Raw genomic sequence first — 27,349 nt, 5'->3', positions numbered from 1 at the left:
TCCTATATTATGTTTAATACCATGATGTCGGATAGCTACAAAATTTTGTAGTGTCAACCTCTGGTGTAGGTGTTGCGCATCCCCTATATTTACTCACTCACTCACTACTCATTACTATGCATTTGTATTTTGCAAGCCCATATAGGTTATATTCTGTGATAATTTGTTTTATCCCTGCATAGATCCTCAGGAAGACTATGGTGGCAGTTTTTCTCACTTAAGACAAAGCCATCTGCTGGTGGAGGTGTTGCAAGGGATTTCTTCCTATGGCATTTGCCTAATATACTTATATATATTTGCATTCTGTATGGTTATTCTCTTTATTGAGATGGCCACGCTCTGTTTTTCTTTTATTCTTTTCTTTCTTTTTTATGTTTGGTGTTTATAATGGCGCGCATACACAGAGTTCAAGTTCGTCAGACTGATTACATTTAGCTGAATTTCTGCAACGTCTTGCAATGATTAAAACTTTTATGCTGGAATCCCTCTCTTTTTGTTTGTAAAAATATAATAATCCTGCATTTCTCTCTTGGTCTTGCGTTCTAAATAGCAACGGTGTCCATAGTACATATTTTTGCTATTTTCTAATTGGTAAAGGCTTCATTGTTTCACATCATTAATTCAAAGTAGCATATGCAAGATATTGATTACTTATAAATTTACTTATGGATATTATGCAATATTTTGTTTACAATCGTTTTCCTGGTTTTGTGTTCAGTAGACAGTAATCAATAAAATATAGACCAGCAACAAAGTGATAATCCAAATGTCTTTTAGCATTTCCCCCTAGTGACTTACACTTTTCTTACGGTTGAGTATCTGTTCTTTATTCTTGTAATGAACACGTTTCGTGTAATGAAGATTATCTATATTCTTAGAATGAATACACTAAACTGGAAATTTGTGCTGAACGTCTAGATACTGAAAATAAACATGTTAAACTGTATAAGTAACATCTTCACTTAGTAATAATGTTGAATATATGTACCCCAATAATGAAAGTGTTGTAATGTGTATAGATGTAGAGTATATACTGGTTATGCATATGCTGCACTCCATGGTGTTACTGAATATCTATATACTGATAATGAACATCTTTACTCCATAGTACATGTACACTAATAATGAAACTGTTTTACTGTATACTGATGCAGAGTATATATACTGATAAAGTATATACTGCACTGCATAGTGCTGTAAGTATCTATAGATTACACTCTGATTACTATAAGCATTTTCCTTATGTCATAATGTGCAATATCTGTACAATGATAATAAACATGCAGCAGTGTATGATGATGTTGAATGTACAGTATACACTGATCAAAAAACAAACCAAATCTGATATAAAACCTTAATCTTCTTATACTATAAAGCTGGAAAAAAATGTCTGCTGAATTTTACTTTTTAATTTTACTTCTAGAAAAAAGGCTCCATTCTGTACCTAATTACAGGCGTTAACAGGCGTTAAGAAATCTGTTAAAATTTAGGAGCCAGTAAAAAATGTTATAAGCCAGGCACACTTTTAAGAGCCAAACAGTGATATTTGTATATAGATATATGGAGAATAACTCAAAAAATTAGGAGCCAGGGGTAAAATTCTAAGATATATGTATATATAGTGTTTGGAAAATGCATTAATTACTGTTTGATGGTGAATATATAACAGATACGCCCAAAAGGTTCTGGATAGTAGATCACAAGACTGTTATGTGATTTCCTAATTCTCTTTCAGGGCTTGATTATCAAAACTTTCCGTTATGGAAAGAAATCATGCAAAACATTTTTATTATTATTTGTTTTTAGCAATATATTGTAATGTATTGGTCTCACCTTTACATAGCGAGATAAACCGCTTTCAAGAAAAAAATTGATTTAATTTACCTCACGGTACTAACAAGACTCCTTAGAAAATCTCACTAGACCAGAGAGTTTAATATCATCTGGCCCTCATCCCTTCGTGATAGTATGGGCTCGCAATTAATGAAATGTAAAATTGTTTCTGCACAAGTATATTATACAGTACTACAGCGGTTTTAATTAAAAACAATCATGTTAAACAAAGATTATTTTCATGTGTAAGCTTAAAGGGACATGAAAACCAAACATTTTATTTCATGATTCAGACAGAGCATACAATTTTAAACAACTTTCCAATTTACCCTTTCCAATTTAGCCTTTGTTAAAAAGCATACCTAGATAGGCTCAGTAGCTGGCAGCTAGGTGTTGATTGGTGGCTGCCGATATATCCCTTTTGTCATTGGTTTAATGGGACATGATACCCCAATGTTGAAGTACTTAAATGTGAAGCAGCATAGCTGTGCAACGCTGACTACAACATTTCACATGAACATATCTATGTAAAAAATATATTTCTCTTGTTAAGTGTATCCAGTCCACGGATCATCCATTACTTATGGGATATATTCTCCTTCCTAACAGGAAGTTGCAAGAGTCCACCCACAGCAAAGCTGCTATATAGCTCCCCCCCTAACTGCGATTACCAGTCATTCTCTTGCAAGTCTCAACATAGATAGGAGGTCGTGAGAGTCTGTGGTTTTTTTATACTTAGTTTATTTCTTCAATCAAAAGTTTGTTATTTTTAAATGGCACCGGAGTGTGCTGTTTATCTCAGGCAGTATTTGGAAGAAGAATCTGCCTGCGTTTTTTCTATGATCTTAGCAGACGTAACTAAGATCCAGTTGCTGTTCTCACACATTCTGAGGAGTAAGGTACTTCAGAGGGGGAATGGCGTGCAGGTTTTCCTGCAAATAAGGTATGTGCAGTAAAATATTTTTCTAAGGAATGGAATTGACTAAGAAAATACTGCTGATACCGAAGTAATGTAAGTACAGCCTTTAAATGCAGTGAAAGCGACTGGTACCAGGCTGATTGATAGAGATATATGCTAAGGTATGTGCAGTAATATATTTTTCTAAGGAATGGAATTGACTAAGAAAATACTGCTGATACCGAAGTAATGTAAGTAAAGCCTTAAATGCAGTGATAGCGACTGGATCAGGCTTATTAATAGACATACATACTCTTATAAGAATGTGTTTTAAAACGTTTGCTGGCATGTTTAATCGTTTTTTAACATATGTTTGGTGATAAAACTTATTGGGGCCTAATTTTTCCACATGGCTGGCTTAAATTTTGCATAGAAACAGTTATAGGGAAGGTAATCCACAGTTTTGTTGTGTCTGTTTAAAAAAAAATGTTGTTTTTTTTTTTTTTTTTAATCTGTTTTTTTGCATTAAGGGGTTAATCATCCATTTGCAAGTGGGTGCAATGCTCTGTTAACTTATTACATGTACTGTAAAAATTTCGTTTGATTTACTGCCTTTTTTCACTGTTTTTCAAATTTTGACAAAATTTGTTTCTCTTAAAGGCACAGTAACGTTTGTTATATTTGCTTGTTAACTTGATTTAAAGTGTTTTCCAAGCTTACTAGTCTCTTTATTAGTTCTAACATGTCTAACATAGAGGAGGCTCTGTGTTTATTATGTTTAAAGCCATGGTGGAACCCCATTTTAGAATGTGTACCAGATGTACTGATTTCATGTTAAACAATAAAGATCATTTTTTGTATTTAAAAACATTATCACCAGAGGATTCTGTCGAGGGGGAAGTTATGCCGACTAACTCTCCCCACGTGTCAGACCCTTTGACTCCCGCTTTAGGGACTCACGCTCAAATGGCGCCAAGTACATCAAGGGCACCCATAGCGTTTATTTTACCAGAGGATTCTGTCGAGGGGGAAGTTATGCCGACTAACTCTCCCCACGTGTCAGACCCTTTGACTCCTGTTTATTTTACAAGACATGGCAAAGGTTGTGTATAATACACTGGCAGCAGTATTAGTCAGACTACCTGAAATTAAAGGAAAGCAAAACAGCTCTGGGGGTAGATACAGAGCATACAGACGCTTTAAGAACCATGTCTGATACTACCTCACAATATGCTTAGTCTGTGGGTGATATTTGTGACTCAGGGAAGATGATTTAACCTGATTTTGATATTTCTACATTTAAAATTTATGCTTGAGAACCTCCACTTGTTGCTCAGGGAGGCTTTAGCTGCTCTGAATGAATGTGTACAATCGCAGTGCCAGAGAAATTGTGTAGACTGGATAAATAATATGCAGTGCCGGTGTGTACTTATGTTTTTCCAATACCTAAAGAGGTTTACTAAAATTTTTCATAAGGAATGGGATAGACCAGGTGTGCCGTTCTCTTCCCCTCCTATTTTTTAGAAGAATGTTTTCTAATAGTTGCCACCACACGGGACTTATGGCAGACAGTTCCTAAGGTGGAGAGAAGAGTTTCTACTCTAGCTAAGCGTACCACTACCTCTGGCGAGGACTGTTGTGCTTTTATAGATCCAATGGATAAAAAATGTTTATTCAACAAGGTTTTATCCTGCAGCCCCTTGCACGCATTGCTCCTGTCACTGCTGCTGCGGCGTTCTGGTTTGAGTCTCTTGATGAGGCTTTACAGGCTCCATTGGATGAATATATTTGACAAGCTTAGAGCACTTAAGCTAGCCAATTCCTTTGTTTTCTGATGCCTTTGTTCCTTTGACTAGACTAACGGCTAAGAATTCTGTTTTTTACTATACTGGCGCGCAGAGCGCTATGGCTTATATCATGGTCAGCTGTCGTGACTTTAATAAATAAGCTACTTAACTTCCCTTCAAGGGGCAGACCCTATTCAGGCCTAGTTTGAAGGAGATTATTACTTATATCACTGGAGGAAAAGATCATGCCCTTCCTCAGGACAGGTCCAAATCAAGGGACAAAAAAGGCCTAATTTTCGTGCCTTTCGAAAATTCAAGGCAGGTGTGGCATCAACTTCCTCTAAGGCAAAATAAGAGGGAACTTTTGCTCAGTCCAAGGCGGTCTGGAGACAACCAGACCTGGAACAAAGATAAGCAGGTCAAGGAGCCTGCTGCTGCCTCTAAAACAGCATGAGGAACGGACCCCTATCTGGTAACGGATCCTATAGGGGGCAGACTTCATTCTTCGCCCAGGCGTGGGCAAGAGATGCCCAGGATCCCTGGGCATTGGAAATTATACCCCAGAGATATCTTCTGGATTTCAAAGCTTTCCCCCCCAAAAAAGGGGAGTTTTTGCCTTTCACATTTATCTGCAAACCAGATAAAGAAAGAGACATTCTTGCATTGTGTACGTGACCCATTCAGTTCCAATAGAGGAACAGGGACACAGTTTTCCTCAAATCGGTTTGTGGTTCCCAAGGAAAGGAAACCTTCAGACCTATTTTGGATCTAAAAGATCTTAAACAAATTCTTTAGAATTTTATCATTTAAGATGGAAACTATTCGTACCATCTTAACTATGATCCAGGAGAGTCAATAGAGGACTACAATGGATTTGAAGGATGCTTATCCTCACATTACGATGCATAAAGATCACCATCGGTTTTTCAGGTTTGCCTTTCTAGACAGGCATTACCAGTTTGTAGCTCTTTCCTTTGGGTTAACTACAGCCCCTAGAATCTTTATGGAGGTTCTGGGGTCACTTTGGCGGTCCTTAGGCCGCGGGGCATAGAAGTGGCCCCTTATTTAGACGACATCCTGATACAGGCGTCAAACATCCAAGTTGCCAAGTCTCATACGGACGTAGTACTGGCATTTCTGAGATCGCATGGGTGGAAAGTGAACAAGGAAAGAGTTCTCTATCCCCAATATCAAGGGTTTCCCTCCTAGGGATTCTGGTAGATTTTGTAGAAATTAAAATTTACCTGACGGAGTCCAGGTTGTCAAAGTTTCTAAATTTCTGCCGTGTTCTTCATTCCATCCGCGCCCTTTGGTGGCTCAGTACATGAATGTAATCGGCTTAATGGTAGCGGCAAGGGACATAGTACCGTTTGCACGCCTACATTTCAGACCACTGCAACTATGCATGCTCAGCCAGAGGAACGGGGATTACACAGATTTGTTCTCCTGTTAAATCCGGACCAAGAAACCAGAGATTCTCTTCTCTGGTGACTATCTCGGGTCCATCTGTCCAAGGGTATGACCTTCCGCAGGTCAGATGGGACAATTGTTACAACAGATGCCAGCCTTTTAGGTTGGGATACAGTCTGGAACTCCCTGAAGGCTCAGGGATAGTGGACTCAGGAGGAGACCCTCCTTCTAATGAATATTCTGGAACTGGGAGCGATATTCCATGCGCTTCAGACTTGGCCTCAGTTAGCAACTCTGAGGTACATCATATTTCAGTCGGACAATATCACGACTGTGGCTTACATCAACCATCAAGGGGGAACAGAAGTTCCCTAGCAATGTTAGAAGTCTTAAAATAATTCACTGGACAGAGACTCACTCTTGTCTAAAAGCTATCCCTATCCCAGGTGTTGAGAACTGGGAGGCAGATTTTCTAAGTCGTCAGACTTTTCATCCGGGGGAGTGGGAATTCCCTCCGGAGGGGTTTGCACAAGATCAAGCAGGAGAGTGCTTTGGTGCTTTTGACAGCGCCTGCGTGGCCACGCAGGACCTGGTATGCAGATCTGGTGGACATGTCATCCTTTCCACCACGGTCTCTGCGTCTGAGACAGGACCCTCTACCTCAGGGTCTTTTCAACCATCTAAATATAACTAATCTGAGATGGACTGCCTGGAGACAGAACGCTTGATGTTATCAAAGCATGGCTTCTCCGAGTCAGTAATTGATACCTTAATACAGGCATAAAAGCCTGTCTCTAGGAAAATTTAACATAAGATATGGTGTAAATATCTTATTGTTATGAATCCAAGGGTTACTCATGGAGTAAAGTCTGGATTCCCAGGATATTATCTTTTCTCCAAGATGATTTTGAGAAAAGGGTTGTCAGCTAGTTCTTTAAAAGGACAGATTTCTACTCTGTCTATTCTTTTGCACAAGCGTCTGGCAGGTATTCTAGACGTTCAGGCATTTGGTCAGGCTTTGGTTAGAACCAAGCCTGTGGTTAAAAATGTTGCTCCGCCATGGAGCTTAAAGCTGGTTCTTAAGGTTCTTCAAGGAGTTCCATTTGAACCTTTTTGGTAGCTATTTCCTCGGCTCATAGAGTCTCCGAGTTATCTGCGTTGCAATGTGATTCTCCTTATCTGGTTCTCCGTACGGATAAGGTAGTCCTGTGTACCAACCTGGGTTTTTACCTAAGGTGGTATCTAACAAGAATATCACTCAAGAGATTGTTGTTCCATTCTTGTATCCTAATCCTTCTTCAAAGAAGGAACGTCTATTACACAATTTGGACGTGGTTCGTGTTTTAAAGTTTTACTTACAAGCTACTACAGATTTTCATCAAACATTCACCTTGTTTGTTGTCTATTCTGGACAGAGGAGAGGTCAAAGGACTTCAGCAACATCTCTGTCTTTTTGGTTAAAAAGCATAATTCATTTAGCTTATGAGACTGCTGGACAGCAGCCTCCTGAAGGGATTACAGCTCATTCTACTAGAGCTGTGGTTTTCACTTGGGCCTTTTTTAAATGTGGCTTCTGTTGAACAGATTACAAGACGGAGTCTTGGTCTGCGTTTCATACTTTTTCAAATTTAACAAATTTGATACCTTGCTTCTTCGGAGGCTATTTTTGGGAGAAAGGGTTTTTTACAGGCAGTGGTAACTTCCGTTTAAGTACCTGCCTTGTCCCTCCCATCATCCGTGTACTTTAGCTTTGGTATTGGTATCCCATAAGTAATGGATGATCCGTGGACTGGATACACTTAACAAGAGAAAACATAATTTATGCTTACCTGATAAATTTATTTCTCTTGTAGTGTATCCAGTCCACGGCCCGCCCTGTCACTTTAAGGCAGGTAATTTTTCCATTAAACTACAGTCACCACTGCACCCTATGGTTTTCCTTTCTCTGCATGTTTTCGGTCGAATGACTGGTAATGGCAGTTAGGGGAGGAGCTATATAGCAGCTTTGCTGTGGGTGGACTCTTGCAACTTCCTGTTGGGAAGGAGAATATATCCCATAAGTAATGGATGATCCGTGGACTGGATACACTACAAGAGAAATAAATTTATCAGGTAAGCATAAATTATGTTTTTGCCTTAAAATTTCCTCTGTAGCCACATCCCATTGTAAATTGACTTTAAGCAGCCAATCAGGAGGCTAGTCACAGGATTTGTAAGGGAGCGTGCATCTGGCATCTACAAGCACAGTCATGTTATATTCCCTCCTCAGTTTAAGAACTTTTAGTATAAAATCTTGTGTAGATTTCAGTGATTAAGCTGATTGGCTGTTGTTTTTTTCAACATACAATAGCTGAGTAACAACTGTTCACAGAGCACTTACTATTGCGAGCTGAATACATTGTGAGGTAAAATATCTTCCTTTTTTTACATAGAGATAGTCAGGTGATATTTCCTAGTCAACTTTTTACAGTAATGCTACATTGTTTTCAAGTGATTTACCATATGGTTATTATGTCCCTTTCATCCAGCTCTCATTAGTGCATTGCTGCTTTTTCAATAAAGGATACCAAGAGAATAAAACAAAATTGATAATTTAATTAAAAAGGAAAGTTGCTTAAAAATGTATGCTCTATCTGAATCATGAAATAAATAATTGAATTGTATGTCCTTTTAATGTTTCTGAGGCTTACTGTCTGATCATACTGACAGACTTCAGAAACAACTGTTTTTTTGTCTCACTTAAGTATAGGTGCCCCTTATATACAGTGTTGTCTAAACTGTGTCATACCATATACAACAAAAAGTATGTTTTGAAATATAATTGGTTTACTTTTTTTATACAGGGAGATGTAAAAATGAATGAGATTTTGAAGTACACACACCAATTTCTGCAGAAGTTCTGTGCCGGTAATCCAGAAAACCAGGCTCTACTACACAAGCACCTATCTTTGTTCCTGACCCCAGGTGTAAGTACACAAGAACAGAACATTCTAAATCAATGATAAAAGGAAGAAACATCTTTCTGAAGTACTGAGAGGCATAATGCCATACAAAATGAATTATAAGGGCAAGGAGCAAAAAAAGGAACATTGTTTTTATCTGTTATAAAATTCTATATATATTTTTTAAAATTCTTTTTATTAAGATATCATACATAGGGAGACATACGGGATATTGATTAGATAGTTGTAGTACATATAACAATGAAATGCCATTCTATTAAAGTCCAGTATATCAGAGAACACATAATTTGTAAATATGTGTTGGTAAATAGTGAATTGCAGATCACCAAGTTAATTTAGGACTATGTATTGGTATGTGATATGAAGATCACATTGTTAGCATTCTTCATGTTTATCTAAATGTTTAATATAAATTCAGAAACAATGAGAATAAACTCAACTATTACTGTGAAGTAGAAAAAAAATAATAATAAAAAACATGTGAACATAACCATACATAACAATGTAAGGCTCTACATTTTGGAAGTAAACATATGTAGGTTACCTATTATTTAAATTGGACTAGTCTAGAGCAAAACAAAGGAGAAAAAGGATTTGGGAGTACTTGTATATATAACAAGCTAAAGATGGGTGCACAATGAAGGGCAGTGGCTTCTAGGGCTAATAAGATACTATTAAAAGAGGGAGGAAAGCATAATTCTGTCACTATATAAATCCCTGATAAGACCTCACCTTGAGTATGGAGTGCAGTTCTAGGGATTAATCTCAAAACAAGACATTGCAGAAAGTTCAGAGAAGGGCAACAAAACTAATAAGGGGAATTGAGGATTTAAACTATGAAGAGAGGTTAGCTAAATTGGTTCTGTTTTCTCTAGAAAAAAAAGGCTCTTGAGAGGGGATAAGATTACTTTATAGAAATATATTCAAGGCCAGTATACTGAGTTGTTTATTCTAACGTTGTTTTTGGCAAGAGGTCACAATTTAAAGCAACGTAAATATTTTTTCATTGCAAGAGCAATCAAATTGTGGAACTCATTACCTGAAAAGTTAGTGAATGCCAGTACCTTAAAAGGGCCATGATACCCAAATGTTGAAACACTTGAAAGTGATGCAACATAGCTGTAAAAAGCTGACTAGAAAACATCACCTGAACATCTCTATGTAAAAAAGAAAGATACTTTACCTCAAAATGTCCTAAGTATTCACATCTCATTGTAAAGGACTTTAAGCGGCAAATCAGTATGTCTGTCCAAGGACCTACAAGGGAGTGAGCCTCATGCACACTCATGTTATTTCCCTACTCAGTTTAAGGAAGTTTACTATGAAATTTCATCAGAGTTAAGTGAAATCTCATGAGATCACAGTAAAAGAGTTCATGACCTCAGCACTGTTGATGCTAATTGGCTGCAGTAAAAATGTTTACATAGGACTTACTCTGGTGAGCTGAGGAAATTGTGAGGTAAAATATCTTCCTTTTTTATATAGAGATTCTCCTGTCAGCTTTTTACAGTTTTTACATATATTTTTCTGTCAGCTTTTTACAGTTATACTGCATCAGTGTCAAGTGATTTAGCATGTTAGTATTATGTCCCTTTTAACAAATTTAAAAATAGCTAAGATACATTTCTGGCTAGAACCAGAATTCACGGATAAGATTGCTTGTGTTAAATGCGTCAGCTTTCTAATTGTATTCATGTACGTTCAATTGGCAAGTTTTTTTAATTGTAAATCAAGTAGGATCTGTATAGGTTGAATTCAGTAGACTTCTGTATTCTTTTAACCTCATTATTATTATCAGTTTTTTGTAGAGCGCCAACAGGTTCCACAGCGCTAAAGACATGGGTCTAATATGCAAGGGGATAGTTATGAGAGACAAAGGGATAAAGGGCCCTGCCAAGATTTTCACTGTTGTAAATAATCTCTCATGAAAGTGATCATCAAAGCAGCTAGGCTCATAGCTTACATGCTAAGGGGATAGCTAAAGGAGGAGAGGAGCTAAAATAGAAAAATGTTGGTGTATATTACATGCATCCCTAAACAGAGTCATCTACTATGTTGCTATAACGGTGCTCTGACAAAATGCCGATGGACATTTGGACGACGGACAGAATGCCAAAAGCATGTTCCGATTTTGACCGAGGGCAGATACGCTCCAGAGTGCTCTGTTCTAATCAGAGCCTCGGGTGCCGCAACCACCTCTGGGAACCTTACCATGGGTCCCAGACCGCACGTCTTGTAATTCTCTGTCTGTCTATCGAATCTATTTTTTTATTTATCTATCTATCTATCTATCTATCAAATCTATCTATCTAATTTATCTATCACATCTATTTATCTATCTAATCTATGTATTTATGTATCTATCTATCTATCTATCTATCTTGTGGACGGACTGTTATCTGACAGCCACTTGTGTGTCAGCCAAATGTCCGTCGGCCAAATGTCTGTCGGCTAACAGTCAGGCCACGTGCTATAACATGTCACTTCAAGATTAACAAGCTCCAGCTAAGTGGGACCATTGTGCGCTTAATGTATGATGACACGGTTGTGAAAGGAGAGAAAATAAATAAATAAATAAATAAAAAATATTAAAAAGAAATTAAATTATCCTCCAAAATTGTATATTTGAATTGAAAGTTCAATATTTCCCTTCTTTTTTTCAAATAGATATTAAAGAGCCTTAAATCCAATTTTTTTTAATTCACGATTCAGATGGAACATACCATTTTAAACAGCTTTCCAATGTACTTCTATTATCAATTTGTCTTTGTTTTCTTGTTATCCTTTGTTGAAAAGCAGAAAGATAAGTTCAGGCGTGTGCACGTGTCTGCAGTACTATATGGCAGCAATTTTATACATTAACAAGAGCATTAGATGGCAGCACTATTTCCTGTCATGTAGTGCTCCAGGCATGTGCACACTACCTATCTAGATATCTCTTCTACAAAGAATAATATGAGATCAAAACAAATTTGTTAATATAAGTAAATTGGAAACCTTTTTAAAATTGTATTCTCTATCTGAATCATGAAAGAAAAAAAATCTGTGTTTCATGTCCCTTTAAAATGAAAAGTACATTTTTTTTTTCTTGTTAAAATGATTTTCTGAACTTATTTTATCATGACATATGATACATCATGACATAACACTACATATTAATTTACAAATGACCTTTGTAGCTAGGACTCTAGTCTTGCATTTAGTGTGCCACCAGTGCCAGTCTATGCAGAAACAAGGCCTGAATGTGCTGCCAACATGTTTTCAGTGGTTCTTAGTGTGTTTGCAACACATATGGCCTTGCCAGCTTTTTGCTTCTGGACAAATCAGTATTTTAAGCATAGACTTAACTTCCAACCATTTCATATATTGCAGGATTTTCATGGGTTGGGAGGTCCGCCCCTTGTCCCTTTCAAAACTTTGCACGTCATGGTTTCCTAGGACTGCACTGGCTCCGCCCATGGCATACCCAACTCCGCCCCAACCCCACATACTGTATACCAGACTCTGCTCATAACACAGTTTCCCCTGCCCCCTTCTTTTGTACCCCAGCCCACAAAAGCCTGATATACCACTGATCAAAACTCTCCCTCCTCTCACCATACTTGAAAGCCTCCTGCAAATGTTGGGATGTGCAAATAGCAAACAAAAAATACATTTTTCAAAGTTAAACAGACATTGAAGACAAAATTAAAAAAAGTTTAATTTTGACTGCTGTATCCTTTTAAAAAGTAGTCATGGATGTTACAAACTGGGAAACCTTTGTTTCCCTCCTACCAGTACTAGTCCAGAAAAATAAGTCACCACATATACAGATAAATACTCAGATAAAACATAAAACGCAGTGTCCTTAAAATATATAATAAAACCTCTAAATACAATATGATGCTCAGTGTTTTGAATTAGCAAGAATTGCAGTAATTAGCAAGAGTCCATGAGCTAGTGACGTATGGGATATACATTCCTACCAGGAGGGGCAAAGTTTCCCAAACCTCAAAATGCCTATAAATACACCCCTCACCACACCCACAATTCAGTTTTACAAACTTTGCCTCCGATGGAGGTGGTGAAGTAAGTTTGTGCTAGATTCTACGTTGATATGCGCTCCGCAGCAAGTTGGAGCCCGGTTTTCCTCTCAGCGTGCAGTGAATGTCAGAGGGATGTGAGGAGAGTATTGCCTATTTGAATGCAGTGATCTCCTTCTACGGGTTCTATTTCATAGGTTCTCTGTTATCGGTCGTAGAGATTCATCTCTTACCTCCCTTTTCAGATCGACGATATACTCTTATATATACCATTACCTCTGCTGATTCTCGTTTCAGTACTGGTTTGGCTTTCTACAAACATGTAGATGAGTGTCCTGGGGTAAGTAAATCTTATTTTCTGTGACACTCTAAGCTATGGTTGGGCACTTTGTTTATAAAGTTCTAAATATATGTATTCAAACATTTATTTGCCTTGACTCAGAATGTTCAACATTCCTTATTTTCAGACAGTCAGTTTCATATTTGGGATAATGCATTTGAATTAATCATTTTTTCTTACCTTCAAAAATTTGACTCTTTTTCCCTGTGGGCTGTTAGGCTCGCGGGGGCTGAAAATGCTTCATTTTATTGCGTCATTCTTGGCGCGGACTTTTTTGGCGCAAAAAAATCTTTTCCGTTTCCGGCGTCATACGTGTCGCCGGAAGTTGCGTCATTTTTTGACGTTATTGTGCGCCAAAAGTGTCGGCGTTCCGGATGTGGCGTCATTTTTGGCGCCAAAAGCATTTAGGCGCCAAATAATGTGGGCGTCTTATTTGGCGCTAAAAAATATGGGCGTCGCTTTTGTCTCCACATTATTTAAGTCTCATTTTTCATTGCTTCTGGTTGCTAGAAGCTTGTTCTTTGGCATTTTTTCCCATTCCTGAAACTGTCATTTAAGGAATTTGATCAATTTTGCTTTATTTGTTGTTTTTTCTGTTACATATTGCAAGATGTCTCACGTTGCAACTGAGTCAGAAGATACTACAGGAAAATCGCTGTCTAGTACTGGATCTACCAAAGCTAAGTGTATCTGCTGTAAACTTTTGGTAGCTATTCCTCCGGCTGTTGTTTGTATTAATTGTCATGACAAACTTGTTAATGCAGATAATATTTCCTTTAGTAAAGTACCATTGTCTGTTGCAGTTCCTTCAACATCTAAGGTGCAGAATGTTCCTGATAACATAAGAGATTTTGTTTCTGAATCCATAAAGAAGGCTATGTCTGTTATTTCTCCTTCTAGTAAACGTAAAAAATCTTTTAAAACTTCTCTCCCTACAGATGAATTTTTAAATGAACATCATCCTTCTGATTCTGATGACTCTTCTGGTTCAGAGGATTCTGTCTCAGAGATTGATGCTGATAAATCTTCATATTTATTTTAAATGGAATGTATTCATTCTTTACTTAAAGAAGTACTAATTGCTTTAGAAATAGAGGATTCTGGTCCTCTTGATACTAATTCTAAACGTTTGGATAAGGTATTTAAATCTCCTGTGGTTATTCCAGAAGTTTTTCCTGTTCCTAATGCTATTTCTGAAGTAATTTCCAAAGAATGGGATAAATTGGGTAATTCATTTACTCCTTCTAAACGTTTTAAGCAATTATATCCTGTGCCGTCTGACAGATTAGAATTTTGGGACAAAATCCCTAAAGTTGATGGGGCTATTTCTACCCTTGCTAAACGTACTACTATTCCTACGTCAGATGGTACTTCGTTTAAGGATCCTTTAGATAGGAAAATTGAATCTTTTCTAAGAAAAGCTTATCTGTGTTCAGGTAATCTTCTGCTATATCTTTGGCTGATGTTGCTGCAGCTTCAACTTTTTGGTTGGAAACTTTAGCGCAACAAGTAACAGATCATGATTCTCATGATATTATTATTCTTCTTCAGCATGCTAATAATTTTATCTGTGATGCCATTTTTTTTATCAGAGTTGATGTCAGGTTTATGTCTCTAGCTATTTTAGCTAGAAGAGCTTTATGGCTTAAGACTTGGAATGCTGATATGGCTTCTAAATCAACTCTACTTTCCATTTCTTTCCAGGGTAACAAATTATTTGGTTCTCAGTTGGATTCTATTATCTCAACTGTTACTGGTGGGAAAGGAACTTTTTTACCACAGGATAAAAAATCTAAAGGTAAAAACAGGGCTAATAATCGTTTTCGTTCCTTTCGTTTCAACAAAGAACAAAAGCCTAATCCTTCATCCTCAGGAGCAGTTTCAGTTTGGAAACCATCTCCAGTCTGGAATAAATCCAAGCCTGCTAGAAAGGCAAAGCCTGCTTCTAAGTCCACATGAAGGTGCGGCCCTCATTCCAGCTCAGCTGGTAGGGGGCAGGTTACGTTTTTTCAAAGAAATTTGGATCAATTCTGTTCACAATCTTTGGATTCAGAACATTGTTTCAGAAGGGTACAGAATTGGTTTCAAGATGAGACCTCCTGCAAAGAGATTTTTTCTTTCCCGTGTCCCAGTAAATCCAGTGAAAGCTCAAGCATTTCTGAATTGTGTTTCAGATCTAGAGTTGGCTGGAGTAATTATGCCAGTTCCAGTTCCGGAACAGGGGATGGGGTTTTATTCAAATCTCTTCATTGTACCAAAGAAGGAGAATTCCTTCAGACCAGTTCTGGATCTAAAAATATTGATTCGTTATGTAAGGATACCAACGTTCAAGATGGTAACTGTAAGGACTATCTTGCCTTTTGTTCAGCAAGGGCATTATATGTCCACAATAGATTTACAGGATGCATATCTGCATATTCCGATTCATCCAGATCATTATCAGTTCCTGAGATTCTCTTTTCTGGACAAGCATTACCAGTTTGTGGCTCTGCCGTTTGGCCTAGCTACAGCTCCAAGAATTTTTACAAAGGTTCTCGGTGCCCTTCTGTCTGTAATCAGAGAACAGGGTATTGTGGTATTTCCTTATTTGGACGATATCTTGGTACTTGCTCAGTCTTTACATTTAGCAGAATCTCATACGAATCGACTTGTGTTGTTTCTTCAAGATCATGGTTGGAGGATCAATTTACCAAAAAGTTCATTGATTCCTCAGACAAGGGTAACCTTTCTGGGTTTCCAGATAGATTCAGTGTCCATGACTCTGTCTTTAACAGACAAGAGACGTCTAAAATTGATTTCAGCTTGTCGAAACCTTCAGTCACAATCATTCCCTTCGGTAGCCTTATGCATGGAAATTCTAGGTCTTATGACTGCTGCATCGGACGCGATCCCCTTTGCTCGTTTTCACATGCGACCTCTTCAGCTCTGTATGCTGAATCAATGGTGCAAGGATTACACAAAGATATCTCAATTAATATCTTTAAAACCGATTGTTCGACACTCTCTAACGTGGTGGACAGATCACCATCGTTTAATTCAGGGGGCTTCTTTTGTGCTTCCGACCTGGACTGTAATTTCAACAGATGCAAGTCTCACAGGTTGGGGAGCTGTGTGGGGATCTCTGACGGCACAAGGAGTTTGGGAATCTCAGGAGGTGAGATTACCGATCAATATTTTGGAACTCCGTGCAATTTTCAGAGCTCTTCAGTTTTGGCCTCTTCTGAAGAGAGAATCGTTCATTTGTTTTCAGACAGACAATGTCACAACTGTGGCATACATCAATCATCAAGGAGGGACTCACAGTCCTCTGGCTATGAAAGAAGTATCTCGAATTTTGGTTTGGGCGGAATCCAGCTCCTGTCTAATTTCTGCGGTTCATATCCCAGGTGTAGACAATTGGGAAGCGGATTATCTCAGTCGCCAAACGTTGCATCCGGGCGAATGGTCTCTTCACCCAGAGGTATTTCTTCAGATTGTTCAAATGTGGGAACTTCCAGAAATAGATCTGATGGCGTCTCATCTAAACAAGAAACTTCCCAGATATCTGTCCAGATCCCGGGATCCTCAGGCGGAGGCAGTGGATGCATTATCACTTCCTTGGAAGTATCATCCTGCCTATATCTTTCCGCCTCTAGTTCTTCTTCCAAGAGTAATCTCCAAGATTCTGAGGGAATGCTCGTTTGTTCTGCTGGTAGCTCCGGCATGGCCTCACAGGTTTTGGTATGCGGATCTTGTCCGGATGGCCTCTTGCCAACCGTGGACTCTTCCGTTAAGACCAGACCTTCTGTCACAAGGTCCTTTTTTCCATCAGGATCTGAAATCCTTAAATTTAAAGGTATGGAGATTGAACGCTTGATTCTTGGTCAAAGAGGTTTCTCTGACTCTGTGATTAATACTATGTTACAGGCTCGTAAATCTGTATCTAGAGAGATATATTATAGAGTCTGGAAGACTTATATTTCTTGGTGTCTTTCTCATCATTTTTCTTGGCATTCTTTTAGAATACCGAGAATTTTACAGTTTCTTCAGGATGGTTTAGATAAGGGTTTGTCTGCAAGTTCCTTGAAGGGACAAATCTCTGCTCTTTCTGTTCTTTTTCACAGAAAGATTGCTATTCTTCCTGATATTCATTGTTTTGTACAAGCTTTGGTTCGTATAAAACCTGTCATTAAGTCAATTTCTCCTCCTTGGAGTTTGAATTTGGTTCTGGGAGCTCTTCAAGCTCCTCCCTTTGAACCTATGCATTCATTGGACATTAAAATACTTTCTTGGAAAGTTTTGTTCCTTTTGGCCATCTCTTCTGCCAGAAGAGTTTCTGAATTATCTGCTCTTTCTTGTGAGTCTCCTTTTCTGATTTTTCATCAGGATAAGGCGGTGTTGCGAACTTCTTTTGAATTTTTACCTAAAGTTGTGAATTCTAACAACGTTAGTAGAGAAATTGTGGTTCCTTCATTATATCCTAATCCTAAGAATTCTAAGGAGAAATCATTGCATTCTTTGGATGTTGTTAGAGCTTTGAAATATTATGTTGAAGCTACTAAGTCTTTCCGAAAGACTTCTAGTCTATTTGTTATCTTTTCCGGTTCTAGAAAAGGCCAGAAAGCTTCTGCCATTTCTTTGGCATCTTGGTTGAAATCTTTAATTCATCTTGCCTATGTTGAGTCGGGTAAAACTCCGCCTCAGAGGATTACAGCTCATTCTACCAGGTCAGTTTCTACTTCCTGGGCGTTTAGGAATGAAGCTTCGGTTGATCAGATATGCAAAGCAGCAACTTGGTCCTCTTTGCATACTTTTACTAAATTCTACCATTTTGATGTATTTTCTTCTTCTGAAGCAGTTTTTGGTAGAAAAGTACTTCAGGCAGCGGTTTCAGTCTGAATCTTCTGCTTATGTTTTTCATTAAACTTTATTTTGGGTGTGGATTATTTTCAGCAGGAATTGGCTGTCTTTATTTTATCCCTCCCTCTCTAGTGACTCTTGTGTGGAAAGATCCACATCTTGGGTAATCATTATCCCATACGTCACTAGCTCATGGACTCTTGCTAATTACATGAAAGAAAACATAATTTATGTAAGAACTTACCTGCTAAATTCATTTCTTTCATATTAGCAAGAGTCCATGAGGCCCGCCCTTTTTTTGTGGTGGTTATGATTTTTGTATAAAGCACAATTATTCCAATTCCTTATTTTATATGCTTTCGCACTTTTTTATCACCCCACTTCTTGGCTATTCGTTAAACTGAATTGTGGGTGTGGTGAGGGGTATATTTATAGGCATTTTGAGGTTTGGGAAACTTTGCCCCTCCTGGTAGGAATGTATATCCCATACGTCACTAGCTCATGGACTCTTGCTAATATGAAAGAAATGAATTTATCAGGTAAGTTCTTACATAAATTATGTTTTTCTACTAACCTCTGGTGTAAGGAACAAAAAGCCGAACATTCTAAATTATTGACAGAAGCAAGAAACTTCTTCCTTACTGACATATTGATAGGCATAATGCTGATCTGGATGACGTATAAGGCCATGGAGCAAACAAGCTATGAGGTTTAGAGAAAATTGTTGTCATATGCTATCAAAAATAGATAAGAATATTCTTTTGAAAAAAAAAAAATTCTGTCTGCTGTTCAGGAGTATCTGTTGTTATTGTTTCCATCATTAAGTCTACCTATAACTAGATTAGAAACACACATTTTTAGGATTTTTTAATTTTCAAAACTTTATTGAAGAAATTAAGAGAAATTCAAAAGCTGATCATGTATACATTAACATTCCATTCAGTAGCGGACCTACTTAGTAGAAGGCCTTGTGCAGTATTTTTTGGATGCCCCCAAAGGTAACTCAGTAGTAAGCAATAGTAATAATATACATTCTGCTCTGTATATGCATTAGGATTGTACACATTCTGCAAACATTCTGTAAATGCCTGTGTATAGACTGGCTGCTATGCCCCCCACCCCACCCAGTACTTGGGCCCTGGTGCTACTGTACCTGCTGCACCAATGGTAGTTCCGCCCCTGATTCCATTTCTTATTATGTTGCTTAAAAAGTGTAAACCAGGTTAGCACTTAATATGAAATGTCTTCAGGTTTTAGATGCTGTAACTTGTGTAGGATTTCTCATAAGAAGTGACTCTTAAGTCCCGATGTGCCCAAGTGTATGCAATCTGCAGATCCTTGCAACCTTTGTGATTTATATAGCTTTCCCTGGCTATGCATTGTAATTGTTTTTAAGGGTAGTGTTTAATCAGAAGAATATATCTTGATTTATGTTTTGTAATGGATAAATTCATACTTATATCTGCAGCTCATGGAGGCAGAGACTATGCAGCATATCTTCTTGAATAACTACCAGCTGTGCACAGAAATACACGAGACTGTACTTCAACATTTCATCCACTGCCTGGCAACCCACGGAAGACATGTTCAATATCTGGACTTCCTACACACAATCATCAAAGCTGAGGGCAAATACATCAAGAAGTGTCAGGACATGATCATGACCGAGGTAGATTCTGATATTCTAATATAAATATTTATAGTCAACTGGAGGAATTTTATTCATTGGTTACTTACATTAAAGGGACATTGTTCTTAAAAACCTTCTGTCATCTATATGAGCATCAATTACACATGTAGGCATTTTCTGCATAACAAAACTTGAAGTACAAGCTGTTTAAATTTAAATTAATATACCATTAGTAGTAGTACACTTCCCAACAATGCTACAATGCTAATTGGGATTATTGCTAACTATATTGGCTTATAATTGGCAACAATGCTAATTGGCTTATAGGCACTTCTTACTAATGCTGAGTAAGCATTAGCAGGAAGTATCTATCAGAAGATGAGCATTAAATTGAAGTACATATCAGCCAATGAGCATTAGTAGGAAGTACACAACTTATAAAACTGTATTGACCAAATCAACAAAGGTAGCAGCACTTCACAGTTTATAGAAATTCCAATTTTCTCCTGTTAAGTGTAGTCAGTCCACGGGTCATCCATTACTTATGGAATATATCTCTTCCTAACAGGAAACTGCAAGAGAATTACCCAGCAGAGCTGCTATATAGCTCCTCCCCTCACCTATCATACTCAGTCATTCTCTTGCAGCCTAACTAAAAAGGAAGCTGTGAGAGATCTGTGGTGTTTTTTAACTTAGTTTATTTCTACAATCAAAAGTTTGTTATTTTTAAATGGCACCGGAGTGTGCTGTTTATTCTCAGGCAGCATTAGAAGAAGAATCTGCCTGGGTTTTTTTCTATGGTCTTAGCAGACGTAACTAAGATCCACTGGCTGTTTCTCATCTGAGGAGTGAGGTAACTTCAGAGAAGGGGAATAGCATGCAGGGCTCCCCTGCAACAAATGAGGTATGTGCAGTAATTTATTTTCTGAGGAATGGAATTGACTGAGAAAATACTGCTGATACCATTGTAAAGTAAGTTCAGCCTTAAATGCAGTGATAGCGACTGGTATCAGGCTGATGTGTGTGTGTGTACACTGAATGTATTTCTTCTGTTATGTGTGATCAGTCCACGGGTCATCATTACTTCTGGGATATAACTCCTCCCCAACAGGAAATGCAAGAGGATTCACCCAGCAGAGCTGCATATAGCTCCTCCCCTCTACGTCAGTCCCAGTCATTCTCTTGCACCCAACGACTAGATAGGATGTGTGAGAGGACTATGGTGATTATACTTAGTTTTTATGACTTCAATCAAAAGTTTGTTATTTTACAATAGCACCGGAGCGTGTTATTACTTCTCTGGCAGAGTTTGAGGAAGAATCTGCCAGAGTTTTTTACTATGATTTTAACCGGAGTAGTTAAGATCATATTGCTGTTCTCGGCCATCTGAGGGAGGTAAAAGCTTCAGATCAGGGGACAGCGGGCAGATGAATCTGCATTGAGGTATGTAGCAGTTTTTATTTTCTGAATGGAATTGATGAGAAAATCCTGCCATACCGTTATAATGACATGTATGTATACACTTCAGTATTCTGGGGATGGTATTTCACCGGAACTACTCTGTTAAAAGTCACTAATCCTTTTAATAAGTATTTATCATGTTAAACGTTTTTGCTGGAATGTAGAATCGTTTACATTGCTGAGGTACTGAGTGAATAAATATTTGGGCATTATTTTCCACTTGGCAGTTGTTTGCTTTTAATTGTGACAGTTTCGTTTCTCTTCACTGCTGTGTGTGAGGGGGAGGGGCCGTTTTTTGGCGCTCTTTGCTACGCATCAAAAAATTCCAGTCAGTTACTCTTATATTTCCTGCATGATCCGGTTCATCTCTGACAGATCTCAGGGGTCTTCAAACTTCTTTGGAGGGAGGTAGATTCTCTCAGCAGAGCTGTGAGAATTTTATATTGACTGTGAATAAAAACGTTGCTCTGTAATTTTTATGTCAAATTTAATTATTGTTATTTTACTAATGGGAACAAACCTTTGCTAAAAGTTGTGTTGTTTTAAAGTTTGATGCTATAACTGTTTTTTCAGTTCATTATTTCAACTGTCATTTAATCATTTAATCGTTTAGTACCTCTTTGAGGCACAGTACGTTTTTACTAAAAAAGGTTATAACCAAGTTGCAAGTTTATTGCTAGTGTGTTAAACATGTCTGACTCAGAGGAAGATATCTGTGTCATTTGTTCCAATGCCAAGGTGGAGCCCAATAGAAATTTATGTACTAACTGTATTGATGCTACTTTAAATAAAAGTCAATCTGTACAATGTGAACAAATTTCACCAAACAGCGAGGGGAGAGTTATGCCGACTAACTCGCCTCACGCGGCAGTACCTGCATCTCCCGCCCGGGAGGTGCGTGATATTATGGCGCCTAGTACATCTGGGCGGCCATTACAGATAACATTACAAGATATGGCTACTGTTATGACTGAAGTTTTGTCTAAATTACCAGAACTAAGAGGCAAGCGTGATCACTCTGGGGTGAGAACAGAGTGTGCTGACAATACTAGGGCCATGTCTGATACTGCGTCACAGCTTGCAGAGCATGAGGACGGAGAGCTTCATTCTGTGGGTGACGGTTCTGATCCAAACAGATTGGATTCAGATATTTCAAATTTTAAATTTAAATTGGAGAACCTCCGTGTATTACTAGGGGAGGTCTTAGCAGCTCTCAATGATTGTAACACCGTTGCAATACCAGAGAAACTGTGTAGGTTGGATAAATACTTTGCGGTACCGGCGAGTACTGACGTTTTTCCTATACCTAAGAGACTAACTGAAATTGTTACTAAGGAGTGGGATAGACCCGGTGTGCCGTTCTCACCCCCTCCAATATTTAGAAAGATGTTTCCAATAGACGCCACCACTCGGGACTTATGGCAAACGGTCCCTAAGGTGGAGGGAGCAGTTTCTACTTTAGCTAAGCGTACCACTATCCCGGTGGAGGATAGCTGTGCTTTTTCAGATCCAATGGATAAAAAATTAGAGGGTTTCCTTAAGAAAATGTTTGTTCAACAAGGTTTTATATTGCAACCTCTTGCATGTATCGCGCCGATTACGGCTGCGGCAGCATTTTGGATTGAGTCTCTGGAAGAGAACCTTAGTTCATCTACGCTAGACGACATTACGGACAGGCTTAGAGTCCTTAAACTAGCTAATTCATTCATTTCGGAGGCCGTAGTACATTTAACCAAGCTTACGGCTAAGAACTCAGGATTCGCCATACAGGCACGTAGGGCGCTGTGGCTAAAATCCTGGTCAGCTGATGTTACTTCTAAGTCCAAATTACTTAATATACCTTTCAAGGGGCAGTCTTTATTTGGGCCCGGTTTGAAAGAAATTATCGCTGACATTACAGGAGGTAAGGGCCACGCCCTACCTCAAGACAAAGCCAAAGCTAAGGCTAGACAGTCTAATTTTCGTCCCTTTCGGAATTTCAAAACAGGAGCAGCATCAACCTCCACTGCACCAAAACAGGAAGGAGCTGTTGCTCGTTACAGGCAAGGCTGGAAGCCTAACCAGTCCTGGAACAAGAGCAAGCAGACCAGGAAACCTGCTGCTGCCCCAAAGACAGCATGAACCGAAAGCCCCCGATCCGGGACCGGATCTAGTGGGGGGCAGACTTTCTCTCTTCGCCCAGGCCTGGGCAAGAGATGTTCAGGATCCCTGGGCACTAGAGATCATATCTCAGGGATACCTTCTAGACTTCAAATTATCTCCCCCAAGAGGGAGATTTCATCTGTCAAGGTTGTCAACAAACCAGATAAAGAAAGAAGCGTTTCTACGCTGTGTACAAGATCTGTTATTAATGGGTGTGATCCATCCGGTTCCGCGGTCGGAACAAGGACAAGGGTTCTACTCAAACCTGTTTGTGGTTCCCAAAAAAGAGGGAACTTTCAGGCCAATCTTAGATTTAAAGATTCTAAACAAATTCCTAAGAGTTCCATCGTTCAAAATGGAAACTATTCGGACAATCTTACCCATGATCCAAAAGGGTCAGTACATGACCACAGTGGATTTAAAAGATGCTTACCTTCACATACCGATCCACAAAGATCATCACCGGTATCTAAGGTTTGCCTTCTTAGACAGGCACTACCAGTTTGTAGCTCTTCCATTCGGATTGGCTACGGCTCCAAGAATTTTCACAAAGGTTCTGGGTGCCCTTCTGGCGGTACTAAGACCGCGAGGGATTTCGGTAGCTCCGTACCTAGACGACATTCTAATACAAGCTTCAAGCTTTCAAACTGCCAAGTCTCATACAGAGCTAGTTCTGGCATTTCTAAGGTCGCATGGATGGAAAGTGAACGAAAAGAAGAGTTCTCTTTTTCCTCTCACAAGAGTTCCATTCTTGGGGACTCTTATAGATTCTGTAGAAATGAAGATTTACCTGACAGAAGACAGGTTAACAAAGCTTCAAAATGCATGCCGTGTCCTTCATTCCATTCAACACCCGTCAGTAGCTCAATGCATGGAGGTGATCGGCTTAATGGTAGCGGCAATGGACATAGTACCTTTTGCACGCCTACACCTCAGACCGCTGCAATTGTGCATGCTAAGTCAGTGGAATGGGGATTACTCAGATTTGTCCCCTACTCTGAATCTGAATCAAGAGACCAGAAATTCTCTTCTATGGTGGCTTTATCGGCCACACCTGTCCAGGGGGATGCCATTCAGCAGGCCAGACTGGACAATTGTAACAACAGACGCCAGCCTACTAGGTTGGGGCGCTGTCTGGAATTCTCTGAAGGCTCAGGGACTATGGAATCAGGAGGAGAGTCTCCTTCCAATAAACATTCTGGAATTGAGAGCAGTTCTCAATGCCCTTCTGGCTTGGCCCCAATTAACAACTCGGGGGTTCATCAGGTTTCAGTCGGACAACATCACGACTGTAGCTTACATCAACCATCAGGGAGGGACAAGAAGCTCCCTAGCAATGATGGAAGTATCAAGGATAATTCGCTGGGCAGAGTCTCACTCTTGCCACCTGTCAGCAATCCACATCCCGGGAGTGGAGAACTGGGAGGCGGATTTCTTGAGTCGCCAGACTTTTCATCCGGGGGAGTGGGAACTTCATCCGGAGGTCTTTGCCCAAATACTTCGACGTTGGGGCAAACCAGAGATAGATCTCATGGCGTCTCGCCAGAACGCCAAACTTCCTCGCTACGGGTCCAGATCCAGGGATCCGGGAGCGGTTCTGATAGATGCTTTGACAGCACCTTGGAACTTCGGGATGGCTTATGTGTTTCCACCCTTCCCGCTGCTTCCTCGATTGATTGCCAAAATCAAACAGGAGAGAGCATCAGTGATTCTAATAGCGCCTGCATGGCCACGCAGGACTTGGTATGCAGATCTAGTGGACATGTCATCCTGTCCGCCTTGGTCTCTACCTCTAAGACAGGACCTTCTGATACAGGGTCCATTCAAACATCAAAATCTAACTTCTCTGAAGCTGACTGCTTGGAAATTGAACGCTTGATTTTATCAAAACGTGGTTTTTCTGAGTCGGTTATTGATACCCTGATACAGGCTAGGAAGCCTGTTACCAGAAGGATTTACCATAAAATATGGCGTAAATACCTATACTGGTGCGAATCCAAAGGTTACTCCTGGAGTAAGGTTAGGATCGCTAGGATATTGTCTTTTCTACAAGAAGGTTTAGAAAAGGGTTTATCAGCTAGTTCATTAAAGGGACAGATTTCAGCTCTGTCCATCTTGTTACACAGGCGTCTGTCAGAAAATCCAGACGTCCAGGCCTTTTGTCAGGCTTTAGCTAGGATCAAGCCTGTGTTTAAAGCTGTTGCTCCACCATGGAGTTTAAACTTAGTTCTTAACGTTTTACAGGGTGTTCCGTTTGAACCCCTTCATTCCATTGATATAAAATTGTTATCCTGGAAAGTTCTGTTTTTAATGGCTATTTCCTCGGCTCGAAGAGTCTCTGAGTTATCAGCCTTACATTGTGATTCTCCTTATCTGATTTTTCACTCAGACAAGGTAGTTCTGCGTACTAAACCTGGGTTCTTACCTAAGGTAGTCACTAACAGGAACATCAATCAAGAGATTGTTGTTCCATCCTTGTGCCCAAATCCTTCTTCAAAGAAGGAACGTCTTCTACACAATCTGGATGTAGTTCGTGCCCTCAAGTTCTACTTGCAGGCAACTAAAGATTTTCGCCAAACTTCTTCCCTGTTTGTCGTTTATTCTGGACAGAGGAGAGGTCAAAAAGCTTCTGCTACCTCTCTCTCTTTTTGGCTTCGTAGCATAATACGTTTAGCCTATGAGACTGCTGGACAGCAGCCTCCTGAAAGAATTACAGCTCACTCCACTAGAGCTGTGGCTTCCACTTGGGCCTTTAAGAATGAGGCCTCTGTTGAACAGATTTGCAAGGCTGCAACTTGGTCTTCGCTTCATACTTTTTCCAAATTTTACAAATTTGACACTTTTGCTTCTTCGGAGGCTATTTTTGGGAGAAAGGTTCTTCAGGCAGTGGTTCCTTCTGTATAATGAGCCTGCCTATCCCTCCCGTCATCCGTGTACTTTTGCTTTGGTATTGGTATCCCAGAAGTAATGATGACCCGTGGACTGATCACACATAACAGAAGAAAACATAATTTATGCTTACCTGATAAATTCCTTTCTTCTGTTGTGTGATCAGTCCACGGCCCGCCCTGTTTTTAAGGCAGGTAAATATCTTTTAAAATGATACTCCAGTCACCACTTCACCCTTGGTTACTCCTTTCTCGTTGATTCTTGGTCGAATGACTGGGACTGACGTAGAGGGGAGGAGCTATATGCAGCTCTGCTGGGTGAATCCTCTTGCATTTCCTGTTGGGGAGGAGTTATATCCCAGAAGTAATGATGACCCGTGGACTGATCACACAACAGAAGAAAGGAATTTATCAGGTAAGCATAAATTATGTTTTTTCTAAGGAATGGAATTGACTCTGAAAATACTGTTAATACTGAAATAATGTATGAGCCTTAACTGCAGTAAAAACGACTGGTAGCAGGCTTATTAATAATAATACATAACTTTCAAATGTATGTTTAAAACGTTTACTGGCTTGTTAATCGTTTTTGTGAGGTACTTGGTGATAAAACTTATTAGGGCATGATTTTTACCACATGGCCATTTTTGTTTTCTGCATAGAAACAGTTTCTGAGCTTCCCCACTGTTGTAATATGAGTGGGAGGGGCCTATTTTAGCGCTTTTTTGCGCAGTAAAAATTCAGTCACAATCTGTCTACATCATCCTCCATGATCCAGATCGTCTCTAGAGAGCTCAGGGGTCTTCAAAATCCATTTTGAGGGAGGTAATCAGGCACAGCAGTCCTGTGACAGTGTATTTGACTGTGAGAAAAACGTTAATTATATAATTGTTATCCGTTTTTGGGTACTAAGGGGTTAATCATCCATTTGCTGGTGGGTGCAATCCTTTGCTAACTTAATACATTTACTGTGAAAATTTGGTTGCTATAACTATTTTGGTCATTGTTATTTCAACTGTGTCAGTTTTTCTGTGCTTCTTAAAGGCACAGTAACGTTTTTTATATTGCTTGTAAATTAATTTTGAAAAGTATTTCCAAGTTTGCTAGTCTCATTGCTAGTTTGTTTAAACATGTCT

The 27,349-nt window shown here is 39.1% G+C and overlaps 1 protein-coding gene across 1 annotated transcript in view; it reads left to right on the top strand.

Annotated features, from left to right (window-relative positions):
* ITPR3 (inositol 1,4,5-trisphosphate receptor type 3) overlaps positions 1–27,349 on the top strand; it is a 579,835-nt gene that overhangs the window by 374,278 nt on the left and 178,208 nt on the right. Inside the window, 2 exon segments of the mRNA XM_053706861.1 lie at positions 8,772–8,894; positions 19,561–19,761. Of these exon segments, the coding sequence (XP_053562836.1) occupies positions 8,772–8,894; positions 19,561–19,761 (324 nt within the window).

This window comes from Bombina bombina, chromosome 3 (assembly GCF_027579735.1).
Source record: "Bombina bombina isolate aBomBom1 chromosome 3, aBomBom1.pri, whole genome shotgun sequence".
NCBI classification, from domain to species: domain Eukaryota; kingdom Metazoa; phylum Chordata; class Amphibia; order Anura; family Bombinatoridae; genus Bombina; species Bombina bombina.
The sequence above is the reverse complement of the archived record's forward strand: the minus strand, read 5'-3'. Positions and strand labels throughout refer to the sequence as shown.